We start from the raw sequence: 17,758 nt of genomic DNA on the forward strand, positions 1-17,758 counted from the left end.
TACCAGACGTACAAAATAATCAGGCATAGTATTGCTGTAGTTACACAGTTCAAGGCAAGCCTGGGTCCCAGAAGGAAAAGAACTTTGGGAAATCTCAGCAGAGACCATGATGGACACATCCCTGCCCATACTGAAGGGTGTGAGGTGCAGGCATGGCTAGGGGAGGCAGGCCCCAGCATGGGTAATACCTGTGTCAACACAGCTCGGAGTGGCAGGGACTTTGGGGGCTGCTGCATATCCTAGCGGGGAGCTGTGGGGAAGGCTGGTTGTCTGAGCAAAACCATCAGCACACCAACTGCTCAATAACCAAGTCCTGAAGATCTCTGGTCCCCAAAGGTTTCTCTAGGAAGACCATCCTGAATAGGACACACAATTTCTAGATTTTGCCTATTGCAATGTGCTTTCTTATATCCACAGATCACTCCAGCAGAAATCTTGAAGCTAAAGCTGTATGTACACAAAAATCACTTGTATCTGGTACCCAAGTTTCTTACCTTTGGTTCTGACTCAGCAGTCAGGTAACAAAAGGGTTTTTTCTGCACTGCCCTCAAAGAAGTGTTTATTGTTATCGGTGGTTACACGCAGCCTTGTTTTTATACCAAGTGAATTGGTATGTGGTTAATGGGTGGACTTGCAAAGGGTTACTTTCTGTATGCTTGACTCACTTCTCACAATAACACATTTCACAATGATAAGTGTTATGCAATCTCTGTAGCAAAAAGAATTCAGTGTCATTATGGCTTCTGTCAGTATTCTGTAGGAAAAATACTTAACATACCTTAACCAAACCACAATGGCCTTGAACAAAATTCTGGATTCAAGATACTCACCACATTCAGGGTTGGGATCCTACACCACTTGCACACACATTCCATTATCCAGAGGACTGACATCAGGAGTGAACAAACCTGAAGAAGCCACCTCTCAACTTTGAGACTGGCCACACACTACTGCTGAATCCTGTCTGCAAGACGAGATCTTCCCAGGTGCCATAACTTCCATTAAATCCAGATCCTTTCCCTGGGAGAGAGTTGTGGTATCACCCACCAGGTTCCCTGGGGACAAGTACAGTGCCTGCACTGAGTTTGTACCCATGGGAAGAGGACCACACTGGATAATCCCTTGCTGGACTGAGATCTGTCTGTGGTCACACAGTAACTGACTCAAACAAGGTTTTAAGACAGTGTGACTTTAGCAGCAATAATGTTGAGCTTCCATGAGTCAAAGCACATTGTCTGGGGGCTTTGATAAACATGTCATTATGTGAGACATGTCACTATTATGTCACGTGTGAGTATCTATTTACATTTGGAAACAAGAAAGGTCATATGGAGCAGAGCAGCGGTAATCAGTGCTTGAGTTTGGAGAATTTTGCACTCCCAGTGTCTCACCAGCTCCAGAACATGGGATTCAGGACCTTGACAGCATCACAGTAAAAATCTTGGGTGGGTAAAAAAATGGCTAGATGACACAAAGTTGGGTGGAAGTGTTGATCTGTGTGAGGGTAGGAAGGGTTTACAGAGAGACCTGGACAGACTCAACCAATGGCTAAGGACAATTGAAGGAGATTAAAGAAGGTGACGTACTGGGTCCTGCACCTGGGTCACAGTAATCCCAGGTAGTGCTACAGGCTGGAGGAGAAGTGTCTCCGGAGCTGTTTGGCAGAAATGGACCTGGGAGTGCTTGCTGACAGCTGGCTCAGTATGAGCCAGCAGTGTGCCCAGGTGGCCAAGAAGATCAATGGCATCTGGGCCTGTAAGAAGAACAGTGTGGCCAGCAGGACAAGGGAAGTGATCATCTGCTGTACTCAGCACTGGTGAGGCTGCATCTTGAGTGCTGTGCTCCATTCTGGAACTCTCACTTTTAACAAGGACGTTGAGGCGCTGGAGCCTGTCCAAAGAAGGGCAACAAGGCTCCTGGAAGGTCTAGAAAACATGCATTATGAGGAACAGCTGAGGGAGTTGGATTTGTTTAGTAGGAGTTTGCAATGAGGTGGGGACTTATCTCTCCTACTGTGCCTGCAGTGAGAGGACCAGAGGTAATGGCCTTACATTGGGACAGAGAAGATTCAGGTTAGATATTAGGAAATTTTTTTTTCACTGTACAGGTGGTCAGGCATTGGAATAGGTTGTGCAAGGAGGTGGTGGAGCCCCAGAGATGTTTAAGAGGGGTCTGGATATGGCACTGCATGGTGGTTTAGTGGTTACAGTGGCAATTCCAAGTTTACATTGGGACTGGATGATTTCAGAGGTCTCTTCCAACCCTGAAGATTCTATGATTCCATGGTGAGACCAGCAGTGGTAACAATGTGGGGAAAAGCAAGGAGAAATTACACAAACAGAGGTCTCTAACCACTCTTAAGGACACAGACATAGAACATGAACATCTTTATACACTGATGTGCTGAAAGAAGGTCGCTAAGGTCCAGCAGCATCAACAAAACACAAGCCACTGGAGAGAAGAGAAAGCAAAAATGTGAACAGTGCCATCTCACCAGGACTAGCTGGTCTGAAATAGAATTCTAAATCCCCAAATTCCTAGAGAAAATTAATCTGCAGGGCAGCACCACCCAGCATTAACAAGAAGGAGGAATTATTTCACATACATTGGTGTTAACTGACCAGAAAGAAACAGAGAAGATGGGAGGGAGGAGCTGCTATGAGATACCAGATCACTCAGTGACTTTTTCACTAGTTGCAGTAAAAATTCTGTCACTGAATAGCATCCAGTGCAGTCAGGAAGTGTCATCAAGCTGTTTTTCAGAACTGACAACCAGAGGTTTCAATTCTAAGTTTTGTTTTAACAGAGGTTTCATATGAATAATGTTTCAAATCATGTTCTGATGAAAAAGTGGTGGCACATTTTGTTTCAGGAGGGTCTCTTTGACTGGAGTCCTCGTTCAGCTTCCATGATGCACTGTGTTGCCATTTCCTACACAGTGATAGGCACCAATAGCATAAAGGATATAAAACCAAAGCAACACAAATACGGGAAAAAGGGTCTAATTGTGGTAAAAGAGCAGACTGGCATAAGACAGTATAAGCCATATTCCAGAGACAAAGAAATATTGAGCATGTGTATAGACCTGCCACAAATCACATCTTTCACTAATTTATTTACTGATCCCATCAATAATCTGCCATGAAAAAATATTAAATGCTTTTTTAATAAGAATGTACACTGTGGGATACAATTCAGGCTTTCTGAGGGTTAGAAAAATAAAAATCCAGCAGAGAAAAACAACTGCTGTTTTGAACTAATAACATATTAGTAATCTTATGACATAGAAATAGATCCTTCTCAATAAATAGTAGTAATAAGATAATATTACCACATTATTACTAAACCAAACACATTGATGAGCTGTTGCAACTGGAAATGAGAAACATAATCGGGATTGTTGTTGTAGGTTATGCTACATCCCATATGGACATAAGAATAATAATGTAGAGCTTCAGTTATGGATAAATCAAGGGGAGGCATGTTGGTTGTGGGTCTTCTTTCAGATGATCCTTGCTTCACCATCCAAAAAGCATCACAGTAATGACTGATGTAGCAGGTTTTTTCCTTACTTATCAAGTGTCCATGATTCAGGACATGATTGAAGAATGTGAAACAAGCTTATTAGAGGAGTACCCATAAGAACACATTAAGAGATCAGAAAAATGCGACAAAACAGGAACAAAGTACGTCAGACCATATCTCTTACTAGTGATTTCATTAGAAGGTATTTCATAGGTTGGATTAATCACTATGAGCTGGTTCACTGTGGTTGCTTTGAGACAGTTTATTCCATTGCTGTCTTGCAGAGGACCTAGCAAGACACAGCTCCAGGGTGTCTTAAAAGCTTATTTATGCTAACATCTTCATATTCCTCAGTTCCGGTGCTAAGTGTCAGTATGTGCAGTTTGCATTTGAGTTTCTCTAGACCAAAGAAATTGCATTAGCATATCACTGTACTTAGATGCCATGTACCCAGCATGCCAGCAACAAAACTGTCCCTTGAACTCATCCCAGTGTCTCTGCCAGTCACTTCTGTTTAGCTGAGAATCACTTTCCAACAGCCTTCCACCAGATAATGTGAATCTGGATAGAATTTTTCCTCTGAAATAAGGTATGTAAGTACCTCATTGCCTGTCTCTCACTAGCCTGAAACAAAAGAGCAGGCTAGTTCACCAGGTGCAGTAGCATGCCTGCTCCTCTGCACATTTTCTGTCCACAGGAAGCTGCAGTGTATTGAGAGGCCTTCATTTTAAACTTCAATTCATTTCAAATAAATTTGTTCTAATTACATTTTCCATTTTTGACCTTCTAGTCCTTGCAGTGTTCTCATCTGAAAAAGGCTATGTGAGCAGTGGGAACAGGCTGGCTGCTTGCAGCTACAGCAGACTGCCACTGTAGTGCTGGTTCAGAAAACACAGACCAGCAGATGAATGCAGATACCACAGAGTTCTCTCACAGCGTAGTGCTGACTGAGGGTTTCAATCATTAGGTATTTGGATTTTTATCTAGTAATGTTCATCCCTAAGTCACACATGACTAGATGCAGCATGCTCATTCAGTAGCTTAAAGACAAGCCTTTTTAAGGCTGCAGTAGAGATCTCGGTGATACTTGAACTAATGTACCTTGGAAGCCTTCCTCCCTCTCTGCCTCACGTTTTTACCACATGAAATATAGGTTGAGTCACATTAAGCACAGTCAGACATCAGTGTGAAAGAGGAAGCAGCAAATGCTCCCTTGTTTAGCAATAGTGAGGACATCAGCCGGAAAGGTGACTGCCCTGCCAGGGCTGAGCAGAAATATTTACAAGTGCAGTGCTTGGAGAATGCCCAGCAGAATTCAAGTCCCACTGCCGGGACACGGTGCAGTGCAGCTCTCCCTGTTTGCCTCTGTTCCAGCAGGCACCGCTCCCTATTTCCTGCGGAGCTGGGAGCTCGCCCAGGAACAAGGAACTGACACCAGGTAAACAAACAAATCCACCGAAGAAACTGAAGAAAACTGCAGTGGTCGGGGCTCTACGTGGCTGCGGACAATGTAAAGGGAAACTTATCTAGAGCCCGCCTACTTTCCACATTTCTCTCCTCCCAATCCACTCTTCCCATCCCTGTACTGCACCTGCCCCCTTCGCTGCTACCGCCTGATGTTAGGGGCTACATGAAGATTTACTTTGGGAAGCAGAATGCAATTTGGTGCTAATTTTTCTTAAATCAGCTTAGCTGTAGAGGGAGTCTGTGGTCAGACTGTGTTCCGGCTTCTTTCCTTGCGCTTAGCGAGAGGAGAGCGTGAGGAAGACTGCTGCGCATCCCAAGGGTTAACCGTGCCTGGAGAAGGCTGTGAAAGGTCGCTGGGGCGGCCGCGCAATCACTGCCGAGCACTGAGTACATGTGAGCAGAGCCGGGAAGTCAGAGGCGCTCGCTTCTGGCAGCAGCACGTAGTTATCTCACTTGTGCCCTAACAGGACAGCTTTTCCTAGGGCGCAGGTAGAGATTTAAAGATACAGTGCTTTTCCTCCTCGCATGTTTGCCATTACTCCTACTAAATGAATGTAGAGAGCTTGAGTTTGATACTTTCACGGACTACAATCCTATTTTTAGGATATTGCCTTGTCAAAAAAACCCAATGTATTCTGCCTCCTGTGAGTCTGGATTTTTAAATGATGTTGGTCAGATTAAGTATAAACAATGTCTGTGCTTCAAAACAAACCTGCAGAAGAAACAACTGAATTAGGCACACATAGAACTCTCAGCTGGGAAACACAAAGTAATCCAGTCTAGTTGCCTAAGAAGTACAGTCGGCAGGGCCCACATCCTCACAAGTGCCAGCGTGTCCCACCTGCTCCAGCTCTTCACTTCCCTTACCCAACACCTGCTGGCACCATCCCAGTTCTCCCTTGCCCTGGTAGCAGCAACTCTTCCATGGGAACACAGACATGCTCCTGAGAAATTGCTTGGTTTGAGCATTTGTGACACAAAGAGTTATCAACAATTCTGTGTTAGGGAGATTTTCCACATCCTAAAAACATGGCCAGAAAGATTAAAATAGACTCCAACTGTGAGTTAGGTTGTGATATGATAACACATTGCAGTGTGCTGATCCAAATAACTGCTTTTTGAAGGAACATATTTTAAAGAATTGTTTTCATTTTCAAAGGAAGTTAGAATTTTCAAAGGTTCTTGTAATCCCTTGTTTAAAAAAGTGCTTGTTCAGAAATAAGGTGGGAACTGTATTGCGGAAATGGCTGCTAATACTCAAAAAAATATTTTAAATCATTAAAAACTTTTTCTTGGGGCACAACCCTACTGAATCCTACACCACTAAAGTCAGAGGCTTGTTCCCAGTGTTAAGACCAAGCCTATGCCAACCAATGCTATCATATAAAAACACATACACAACACTCCAGGAGCGTATTGATTTTTGCTGCAAAATCAAGTTAATAAATCAATGTGCAGTAACAATGCCATTAGATAAGGCAACTTGAAAAATAGAATGCCATTTAAATTATGAATATTAGTACTAATTACATTATTTGTAATTAATTGGCATTACAGAAATGAGCAGATGAAGGCTTGAAGGATCTACAGTGAAATCATGCTGAAGCTTGATCCGTGCTTGGAGGGTCCTTTTCATACCACCTCCCATAGAGTGTTACAGTCAAAACTGGCTTTGATGTAGTGTTCTGATTTATCAGACGTCCATCAGCTAGCACCTGGTTATGAAAAAATAAATTAAGCAAGAGCAGCTTTAAAGCAGTACTATTGTATGGCAAACATAAAATCATACATTCAGGAATGTTGATCTAGTTGAGAGAGCTTCAGTCTCAATTGGAGCTAGCAGGAAGTCTGAGAAAAACTACATTTCTGTCTTGAAGGAGGTCTTGTTCTAGACGATTTGGGGGAACAGGGCAGAAGAGAATTGGCAAGGTGGACTTACTGTTTGAATACAACCAGGAAAATCAGGCAGAAATAAAGCTGCCTTGAACTCAAGGCAGAGGACAGAGGACTCTGGTAACAACTAAGTTGCTCTTGTAGTGGGTTTTTGACCACTGATGTCTGACAAATCACAAGGGTGTCCCATTACCTTGAACTCCCCAGGGGCCAGCTGCACCCCGCTGTACAACACTTCTGGGAAGACGTAGCTGGTGCCAAACGTGCCACTGAGGGAGAACATCTCAAACTTGGTCTGAGCTGTCTCCACAGGCTGCCCACACGTGCTCAGGTTTGTGCTGGGGCACTTGAGCAGGGTGCAGATCTGCGGGGAGGAGGAGACAATGTATTTAGCAAGACAGTAACACCGGTAGGAAAGCCTTGTGTCATCAAATCTAATGTGTGTCAGAGCAGGTGATAGTCACAGGATCATCGTTTTCATAATTCTTGGGTGACTCCTTTTCAGTTGTAGCTTATTTTTTTACCCCTTGATCTGATTGGGTGTATTCCAGACCTTCTAGACCCTTAGTCTAATAATTTTATAAATAAATTGTCTCTGACATAAGTGCAGCCTAAGCACCTTATTTCATATCTGAAACCCGATTCTGTCCCTTCCACTAATTCTTTCAATTGCCAGTCGTCTTATTTGAATGTTTCTTTCCCACATGTCTTAGAAGATGTGTTTGTGAATGGAAATTCTAGGCAAAGTAAACAAAGTCTTCCACATAGGTACATTATACAAGTGCACATCCAGGTCTTCTTACTGCTAATTGTACATGTTGATGGTGGTACTTCATTAGATGGCCTGGTAGTCCATGGGAAATCTGAATTTGATGTTCCCTGTCCAAATCCTAATTAATATAGACCAAGGAGTTAGCATATTTTGTTACGGTTTCGTGTTAGTAGTTGCAGCACATAAAGTAAGAATCACAATGTTGTTTCCCTTTTGTCATGAGAGTTAATTATCCAGCTGATAAATATTTATGGTCTTCATGAGGAAATATGAAATAGGGCTAGCACTCCTCTGATTCAGGAATGATTTAAAGCATGTTGTCTGGTTTTGCTAATAGGTGATAGAGTTTTTCTACATGTCTGGTATTGGGGGACAGAAGCATGTTTGCAAAAAATCAAAAGTATTATTCATCAGCAAATATAGTTTTGTGTTGAAATGCAAATAAGCAGAGAAATAAGGAATATGTTCTGAGGAAATGAAAAGATATTGAGGGGAAAAAGGAAGAGTAGAAATTACTGTATTCTCTAGAACTTTCAATACTCACCAAGAACTGAATTTATTCAAGCTACCTTCGTAGTATTAGATGAGCTGTTTTCTGGATAACACCTCCTCTCATATCCCGAGGTCTGTACTAGCTGGTACAAAATGGTAATGCTGACAGGCAGAAGTAACTACACAAAAGTATAATCTGCTGGCACAGTAACATAATTATGAAGGCAAAGGATGTTTCCAAATATGGCTTTAAGCAAATTCAACAAGGATGTAACTCACTGTCTTTCCAAATATTTGATTAAAAGAGAGGAAGAGAGGATATTTCCACTAAAAGTCATAAGCTATTTAAGTAAGCTTCATTGCTATGATTTGGATAATGACAAAAAGTTAACATCTCTGTGACCCTAACTTAGCAGAGTATCTCATAAAGATAGCTATGATCAACTGATTTTTAACATCATTCTTTGATGAAAGTACAGTGAGACCACATCTGGAGTACTGTGCTCAGGCTCCTCAGCCCATATAAGAAAAGGAGCTACTGGAAAGTGTCTGGCTGAGGCCACAAAGATGATGGAGCATCTTTCTTATGAGGAGAGACTGCAGGAGCTGGGCTGGTTAAGTCTAGAGAAGACTGAGGGGTCTCATCAATACATACAAATATCTCAAAGGTGTGAGATAAGAAGATGGTGCCAGGCTCTTTTCAGTGGTGCCCAGTGACAGCATGAGGAGCAAAATGGCCATTAAAACACAAGAAGTTTCACCTCAACATGAGGAAGAACTTTTTTACATTTAGGGTGGCAGAGCATCAGAACAGGCTGCCCAGGGAGGTCTTGGATTCTTTCTCTCTGGAGACACTCAAAAGCCACCCAGATGTGTTTCTATGTAATCTGCTCTAGGTAACCTTGCCTCGGCAGGAGAATTGGACTATGTGATCTTCAGATGTCCCTTTCAATCCTAACTATTCTGTGATTCTGTGATACAGAGGAGATTAATTGCAGATATTCACAGAAGAGAACTTAAATTTAGCCAATAATGCACACCTCTAAAAATAGTAAGTGTACTCTGGGCATTTAAAAGAGGTTTAGAGACCTCTCTACTGCATTTGTTGGATTTTAAGGCAAATAGGCTTGGAAGTTTTAGCAACTTCTTTCTGTTACTAACAAAAGGTGCACTTAGGACTCCAGCACAGAAGAGAGACATTGTCTTCTCTTTTTTCCACCACAGGTTTCTCCCTGTAAATAGGCTTCCTAAAGTAAGTAACCCCCTCCAAAAAATTACCTGCAGATAGTACTGTCCTTCAATAACATGAAGGCCATCAAAAGCACCCAGCACATAAACTTCATCATCTCTTTTCTCTGCCATCTTGTAGCTCAAGTGACAGCAGAGGTTTTTTTGGCAGACAGTAAGATTCTCCCCAGGCTTAGTGAGCTCCGTGAAAGTAAAGAGGTCTTCAAAGATGATTCCTGTGAATTCATGGTCATTCTGTGAGAATCTTTCAACACTCAAAGCATATGAGTTCCAGCTGACAGCAGGTGGGGAGACAGGAGAAAGACGAGGGTGTGCATCTAGTTCAGCAATGAGGAGGTGGCCATCTTCTGTTTTCTTGTTGTAGGAGTATGTTCTGGCTCCAGCTGGTGCATAAATGCCACTCCCTGTGGAGAACACAATAGTCAACCCAAGAAGAATTTAAAAAATCATGTTATCCTTCTAATTGTCTCTACTGATAGCTTATCCACTCTTCTACACAGATTATAGGTATTTCAGTCTCATCAAAGGTGACCATCAGCAACTCAGTACACAGAGCTCATGCTTTGGCAAATAATAGCATTTATTCCCTTAAATAAGGTCTTCTCAGTGTAGCCAGAGGCAGAGGATGTTTGGTTTTTTATGTTACGTTATATTTATGGCCTCCTCAGTTATCTTTTCTCCTGTATGCAATGGAGCTGATAGCTCCTTTTTTCTTGGCTGATTGATGTGAAAGGACCAGCTACTGGTTGAGACAATCCAAAACACAATGCAGGAAACTATCCCAGGCCTGTCCGTGAACAGGAGACAGCAATTGTCCAGCCCCCTTTACACTGGCTGCAAACTCCTCCCCTCATGAGTGATTCACATCTGACTAGCACCAAGCAACAGAGGGAAATCAAAGGTCTGTCACACCCATCACTGCAGAAGCCTGTCAGGCATTTCACATGAAAAGTCTCAAAACAATACTGTGGTTGCACAGTTCAGTGAAGATACTGGTGTAGCTGAAATATACTGTTGTGTAAGCTGAGGTTTAAAAAATCAATGCTACATTCTAAAATGAAGATGTGGACATCTTAGCAATGTTACTACAACAGGCCTGAACATGTGTTTTTAATGGTTTTCTGTAACAGGTATAAAAATAAATATCTAATTTGGCAGAATATATGTAGCCACATATATGGTTGACGAGTGTATTCACAGTTTGGCATTCAATCATAGACTTAGAAGTGCAGACGGAAAATGCCTTAAAAACCACAAAAATTTCTATTCAGGTATAAGGGCAGTGACCTACTACTTATTTAGAGGCATTAAAAGAAAAGATAATCCTAAGAAACTAGGGAAAATAAAACACTACAAGTCTTGTTGTGTCTTTATGAAACCAATAGGAATAGGATCAATCAGCTTTGAAATTTGAAAATAGACTCTTCACCTTCCAGAGAAATACATTATATTGCTCTGCAAAATTATTTTGTAGAATGGGGAATAAGAGATTCTTGGTTATAAAGATTCTTGCACAGAGTGAAAATTAAGTTACCTGTCATTTCCATGCTAGTGTTGTGAGTATTGGCAGCTAAGACATTGACACGCATGCCCATAGCCCAAGCAGAGTGAAACTCAATTGCAGTCAGAAAGGGCAGGACATTCATCCAAGCTGTTGGGAAGAGCACGGTGTCCACCTGCATCTTGCTCACCAGGACCACAGCAGGCTCATAGAAAAGGATGTCAAAGCAAGTGAAAATGCCAAACTTTCCGAAAGGAGTCTCAAAGGTGACAGCTTCTGGCTCTTTTGGATAATTAAACTGATCTTCTCCTAGGAAGAGATTATACTGTAGGGGAAGGAAAATAAAGAAACGAGTTAGAGGTACTTAATAACCATGTGTCTTGGAATCATTCCCTAAAACTGTTCAGAATGACTAAAGAAAATTTTTGACCTGTGTTGGAAGCCCTCAAAAGTAGGAAATCTGGCTAATATTATATTTTCATCGTACCCAAAATATGGAACACATATTACATATTGCCCTGGCATCTAGCTAGGAAAGCAGCCAGCTGCCTTCAGGTCTGTTGGTGTCATCTCTGTAAGAATAATCTCTCCACTTCCCCCACCTAGTTTATATTTCTGGCAACCCAAATGCAACCAGAAGAGAAATAGTAATGTAAGAGAAGTGCGGGGAATCTGGTGCCAAGAGACAAAATTGGTGACTTTGGTGTGGAGGTGCCCAGAAGCACTGAAAGTACAGAGAACCAGCAGGAAGCACAGGACAGTATTTGGGATAATGCATAGAAGAAAACAAAGGCTGTGCTGATGGAGGAAAGGCAGATGATCTCAGCCAACAGAAAAACTGAAGTTTGTGATGCTCTCAGTTTTCCAACATTTTCCTTCTTCCTTCACATGCATATTTATTAAGAGTACTTTATAAATATCCAGGTGGTCTGAAAGTAAATATGGACACCACACCAGAAAAGAAGTTCAAGTTTACTTAACTTGTAATTCAGCACATGAGCCATAGCAGGCTGGGGGACAGATTTGCATTATCAGTGTTTCACTCACCCAGTTTGCTCACAAATAGATATCTTGACATTGTCTGTAAACAACCAGATGAAATACTGGGCCCAAAGCACATTAAATAAACTGACTTCACTCTACCCACATTGGCATGATATCTGGCACATGATTCATAAACAGCTTGGATGGAACTTGCAGGTAGGCACATAATACTGAAAGAAGAACTTCCATCTGCTGCAAATGTTTCAATATCCTTATCTCTTTTTACACCCATCTTAGGACCATCATTTTGTCCAAATAATTCCCATTGTGCAAAAACTGTGCCAAAACAGCATCAGAAAAAATGGTCATGCCTCTCTGAAATCAGACTGCTCATCTACCATGAAATAGATGTGAACATTGAAATCCAGGAACATTAAATGGTAGTCTGGTGAAAAGCTGGCACTGAAAACTGAAGCTGCTCAAGTAGCAGAAGTTGCAGTAGTAGTGAGCTAATGAACTGAGGAAGTCAACCAAAACCATATGACACTAAATTGCACCACAACAATCATTTTTCACTCCAGTCTGTTTTAAGAAACATGACAGCAAATGCAAATTTGGGATTGACACTTCATAGCAAGAGAGATATTCTTTTAAATTATAAAGAAAAACAAAACTCTGCCAGTGGACAATGACTGGTATCTAATTCTCTTCCCAAACTGAGACATTCTGGAAGTAGTGGAAAATTAATTTCTGTCTCTCCAAGACCACTTTACCTTATGGTACCGAGCCACCAGTTTGCCCTGTGCGTCAAAGACGACATCCGTGTTGTACTGGTAGCGACCGTCCCTGGGGCAGCTGGGATCGCTGGAGTCACACGGCTTCTTGTCCCCGATATTTGCAACCACATAGATGGAGTTATTTCTGGCCATGCAGCTGAGTCGTTCCTGCACTGGTGCTGGACCAAATCTATGGCATTTTAGGGAAGGAGAAAAACAAAATTAACAAACCCTGTGCTGTCGGTGGTGTCCATTTCCAGAGTACTTGAGGTCACACCAGCAGCATCTCCAATCCTGCAGCCACGGCAGATACACAGAGTTGCTGCAGTGCTTCCTCAGATTACTTCTTGCACCTTGCGGTAGGCCCTGGAAGCCTCCCACTGGCCTCTGCAGGGACATGCCTGCCAGTCCACTTCAGCACCTGGAATATGCTCTGCAGTAAACTGGTAATCCTCAGGCTGGGAAAGGGCAGGAGAGCAATCTCTGGGCAGCGGAAGACACTAGCTTGATGTCACACAAGCAGATATTTTAGCATCAGGCATACTGGCACCTGAGGACTGCAGCTCTGGGTCCTTAGGACGCTAAGCAGGGTTGAGCTGTGGGATCATGCAGATTATATGGTTAAGGTAATTCAGCAATTCATTTCCTCCCATAGACAGGAGTGCACAGACCTGTAACCATGGTTATTAATTTTGAGATATGACAGGGCCCATGTGCCAGAAAGTGGCAGCACCTCTGAAGCATCCATACCAGGCCATAAAGAGAGCAGCCATTCATTCCCCTTTGTAGTGTGGCAATGCCTACGGCTGTGAAGGGTGTAAAAAGGAGGACCTCCATGCATGATACATATACAGCACCAGGAATAAGGCATGCCAGACAGTGATGGCAAGGGTTATAGTCCCAAAATCCGCTAATGAAACCCCTGATTTGGAACAGTGACAAGGGACTCAGATCACCTCTGCTAAACCTGTCTGATGCACTAGAATAAAGACATGCTTAGACACACTGCTACCCCACACTCTACCTTCAATGAAAGACTGTATACTTTAGCTACTTACATCTCAACAAAAAGTTGCACATCTTGTGCAACTGTGACTCTTCTTCTTGGAAGCATTGAATTATTATATGCTCACGGATACAATAACCTGCTCCTTATCAAGCAGGTGCAGAAAGCCATGGTGAAAAGGGCAGACCCCAGCTGTAATTCCCTAGCTGAACACGTATTGCAAGCTGTAGGAGTCTGAAGTCCAATGCTCGGCTATAGCTTACTTTGTCACTGCTGGAATATGCTGCTTGAATGACAGATCATGTTCTACAACACAGAGACTCTAGCAATTCAGACTTTCTCTTACCTTAATTGTGGAAAACCAAGATTAAAAGTTCCTGCGTTTTTATAATTTAGAAGTTTGGACTTTATTTACTGACTTCATCACCTCTTGCTCAGAGACTACTTCTTGCCACAAAAATGGTTTGTGTGCTTTTGTTTCAACATGTCATTTGTAAAAGACAAACAAACCAAAACATCAAATAAATACTACTGTTAATAATTTTTAGAGTCTATTCTATTCAAGTGAGTGTGAAAAAAATGAAAGCAGAATGAGAAACAGGATATTCTGGCATCAAAAAGAGACATTTCCTCTACTTTTAGTAATCCAAATTCTGTATGTTGTTTGACTTTCTCCTAAGTGTTTAATCAAAAAAAATCTTCATGTTTCCCTCATCAATTAGTCATGGACATGCTATTTAACAATTTATCTTCCTTCAAACTTAATTTTAATTGAAACTTGTATCAGAGTTGTTAGCAGTTCTTAGTAACTCAATGTGAGTTGCTCAAGGCTCCATGAGATAACAGGTGGAAATCACCTAAACCATTGCAAAAGGAATCACCTTGAGGGGTCAGTGCAGGGAATCCAATTCACCACTGGATCAGGGATATTCTCCAGGTAGGGGTAGATGGATTCTCTTGTGAATCGCCAGCCATAGATGCCGTCTTCAGGAGTCACAATGATGTGGGCACCCTGTCACAACAAGCTCCATTTAATGGTCACCCATCAACAGACAACCAGGAGGGTCAGCAGGAGCAGAAAACACTGATGGACAACCCTCACGGTAGCCCTCGTACCTGCTGGGCAGCTTCCTTGATGGCCCCTTCCAAGACATCCATGTTTTTGTCCATCAGGGCCAAAGCATCGCTGGGAGAAACGGGCTCCTGGGTGGGATGCGGCAGGATGACGGCGTGCTCGTAGACGGCTGCCATGAAGGTGTCGGAGGCAAGGGCCTGAAGGGCTGCCAGTGCAAACACCACAGCGAGCAGGAGAGCCTGGGAAGGGAGCATGGCTGCAGCCTCCCAGCTCCTAGAGTGCTCTGGACAAACAGTGCAAAAGAAAAATGCAGAGACATGAGAAGGGGGACAAAGTTTACTTTGAAAGAGGGAGGAATGAACTGCAGGTCTGTTAAAGTATTACCTTGGAACCAAGTGTGAGGTATAAGAAAGTACTGCAGTACACATAAAGGATGTCACAACTGAACAAAACAAAAATGCTGGGCAATGCCAACACTAATGTGGCCAGTAAAAAAAAAAAAATAAATCAGTAAAAAAAAAACAATCTAGAAAGAACAATCCAATTTTTGTTGTTATACTCTTCCCTACCACTGATTACAAGACTATTTATCTGTGAAGGCTCAACTGATACCAAGGTTGATATTGCCATGTGTGGAGCTAGACTTCTGTGAATTTTGAGTGACAAAACTCAGGGTAATTTAAACTTCTTTATTCTAACATCTTCGTATTCCTCAATTCCTGTGCAGTGTGTCAGTATGTGCAGCTTACATTTGAGTTTCTCTAGACCAAAGAAATTGCATTAGCATCTCACTGTACTTAGATTTCATGTACCCAGCATGCCAACAACAAAACTGTCCCTTGAACTCATCCCAATGTCTCTGCCAGTCACTTCTGTTTAGCTGAGAATCACTTTCCAACAGTCTTTCACCAGAAAACATGAATCAGGATAGAATTTTTCCTCTGAAATAAGGTATGTAAGTACCTCATTGCCTGTCTCTCACTAGCCTGAAACAAAAGAGCAGGCTAGTTCACCAGGTGCAGTAGCATGCCTGCTCCTCTGCACATTTTCTGTCCACAGGAAGCTGCAGTGTATTGAGAGGCCTTCATTTTAAACTTCAACTTATTTCAAATAAATTTGTTCTAATTACATTTTCCATTTTTGACCTTCTAATCTTTGCAGTGTTCTCATTTGAAAAAGGCTATGTGAGCATTGGGAACAGGCTGACTGCTTCCAGCTACAGCAGACTGCCACTGTAGAGCTGGTTCAGAAAACACAGACCAGCACAGAGTTCTCTCACAGAGTAGTGCTGACTGAGGATTTCAATCATTAAGAACTTGGATTTTTATCTAGTGATGTTCTACACACATAACTAGATGCAGCATGCTCATTCAGTAGCTTAAAGACAAGCCTTTTTAAGGCTGCAGTAGAGATCTCGGTGATACTTGAACTAATGTACCTTGGAAGCCTTCCTCCCTCTCTGCCTCACGTTTTTACCACATGAAATATAGGTTGAGTCACATTAAGCACAGTCAGACATCAGTGTGAAAGAGGAAGCAGCAAATGCTCCCTTGTTTAGCAATAGTGAGGACATCAGCCGGAAAGGTGACTGCCCTGCCAGGGCTGAGCAGAAAATATTTACAAGTGCAGTGCTTGGAGAATGCCCAGCAGAATTCAAGTCCCACTGCCGGGACACGGTGCAGTGCAGCTCTCCCTGTTTGCCTCTGTTCCAGCAGGCACCGCTCCCTATTTCCTGCGGAGCTGGGAGCTCGCCCAGGAACAAGGAACTGACACCAGGTAAACAAACAAATCCACCGAAGAAACTGAAGAAAACTGCAGTGGTCGGGGCTCTACGTGGCTGCGGACAATGTAAAGGGAAACTTATCTAGAGCCCGCCTACTTTCCACATTTCTCTCCTCCCAATCCACTCTTCCCACCCCTGCACCCCTCCCTCATCGCTGCTACCGTCTCATGGTGACGGCTACATGAGGACTTACTTTGGGAAGCAGAATGCAATTTGGTGCTAAATCAGCTTAGCTGTAGAGGGAGTCTGTGGTCAGACTGTGTTCCGGCTTCTTTCCTTGCGCTTAGCGAGAGGAGAGCGTGAGGAAGACTGCTGCGCATCCCAAGGGTTAACCGTGCCTGGAGAAGGCTGTGAAAGGTCGCTGGGGCGGCCGCGCAATCACTGCCGAGCACTGAGTACATGTGAGCAGAGCCGGGAAGTCAGAGGCGCTCGCTTCTGGCAGGAGCACGTAGTTATCTCACTTGTGCCCTAACAGGACAGCTTTTCCTAGGGCGCAGGTAGAGATTTAAAGATACAGTGCTTTTCCTCCCCGCATGTTAGCCATTACTCCTACTAAATGAATTGTAGAGGGCTTGAGTTTGACACTTTCACGGACTACAATCCTATTTTTAGGATATTGCCCTGTCAAAAAACCCCAATTTTTTTATTGATGTTGTTCAGATTAAGTATAAACAATGTCTGTGCTTCAAAACAAACCTGCAGAAGAAACAACTGAATTAGGCACACATAGAACTCTCAGCTGGGAAACACAAAGTAATCCAGTCTAGTTACCTAAGAAGTACAGTCGGCAGGGCCCACATCCTCACAAGTGCCAGCGTGTCCCACCTGCTCCAGCTCTTCACTTCCCTTACCCAACACCTGCTGGCACCATCCCAGTTCTCCCTTGCCCTGGTAGCAGCAACTCTTCCATGGGAACACAGACATGCTCCTGAGAAATTGCTTGGTTTGAGCATTTGTGACACAAAGAGTTATCAACAATTCTGTGTTAGGGAGATTTTCCACATCCTAAAAATGTGGCCAGAAAGGTTAATGTAGACTACTCTCTCAGGAAGTACATGTCCTTGTATGATAATGCATTGCTGTGTGCTGAGCTGAATAACTGTTTTTTGAAGGTACATATTTTCAAGACTTGGTTTCTTTTTCAAAGGAAATTAGAACTTTCAAAGGTTGTGGTAATCTCTTGTTCACAAAAGTGCCTGTTCAGCAATGGGGTGTGAACAGCATTGTGAAAATGGC

The 17,758-nt window shown here is 42.8% G+C and overlaps 1 protein-coding gene across 2 annotated transcripts; it reads right to left on the reverse strand.

Annotated features, from left to right (window-relative positions):
- Positions 1-2,986: 2,986 nt before the first annotated feature.
- On the reverse strand, positions 2,987-17,570 carry LOC110476003 (pantetheinase). 2 transcript variants are annotated; one of them, XM_085575183.1, is made up of 9 exons: positions 16,716-17,570; positions 14,781-15,022; positions 14,546-14,676; positions 12,656-12,848; positions 10,932-11,223; positions 9,428-9,801; positions 7,079-7,249; positions 6,548-6,707; positions 2,987-5,704 (listed from the first exon to the last, which is right to left on the reverse strand). In XM_085575183.1, exons 2-8 carry the CDS (start codon positions 14,991-14,993, stop codon positions 6,588-6,590), a joined length of 1,494 nt encoding a protein of 497 aa, XP_085431309.1. In that variant the 5' UTR covers positions 14,994-15,022; positions 16,716-17,570; the 3' UTR covers positions 2,987-5,704; positions 6,548-6,587. The 2 variants fall into 2 exon arrangements, with proteins under 2 accessions (XP_085431309.1, XP_077638330.2); XM_077782204.2 differs by lacking the exon at positions 2,987-5,704 and having other exon boundaries at positions 6,397-6,707.
- Positions 17,571-17,758: the final 188 nt, after the last annotated feature.

This window comes from Lonchura striata, chromosome 3 (genome assembly GCF_050655825.1).
Source record: "Lonchura striata isolate lonStrDom1 chromosome 3, ASM5065582v1, whole genome shotgun sequence".
NCBI classification, from domain to species: Eukaryota; Metazoa; Chordata; class Aves; order Passeriformes; family Estrildidae; genus Lonchura; species Lonchura striata.

Excerpts from the sequence above, each read along its gene's own strand:
- LOC110476003 (XM_085575183.1), bottom strand. The coding sequence starts at position 14,993 with ATGCTCCCTTCCCAGGCTCTCCTGCTCGCTGTGGTGTTTGCACTGGCA. Across the intron at positions 12,849-14,545 it reads CCCTGCACTGACCCCTCAAG|ATTTGGTCCAGCACCAGTGC; the intron begins GTGATTCCTTTT and ends AAAATGCCATAG. Across the intron at positions 6,708-7,078 it reads TGGCCCCTGGGGAGTTCAAG|GTGCTAGCTGATGGACGTCT; the intron begins GTAATGGGACAC and ends TTTCATAACCAG.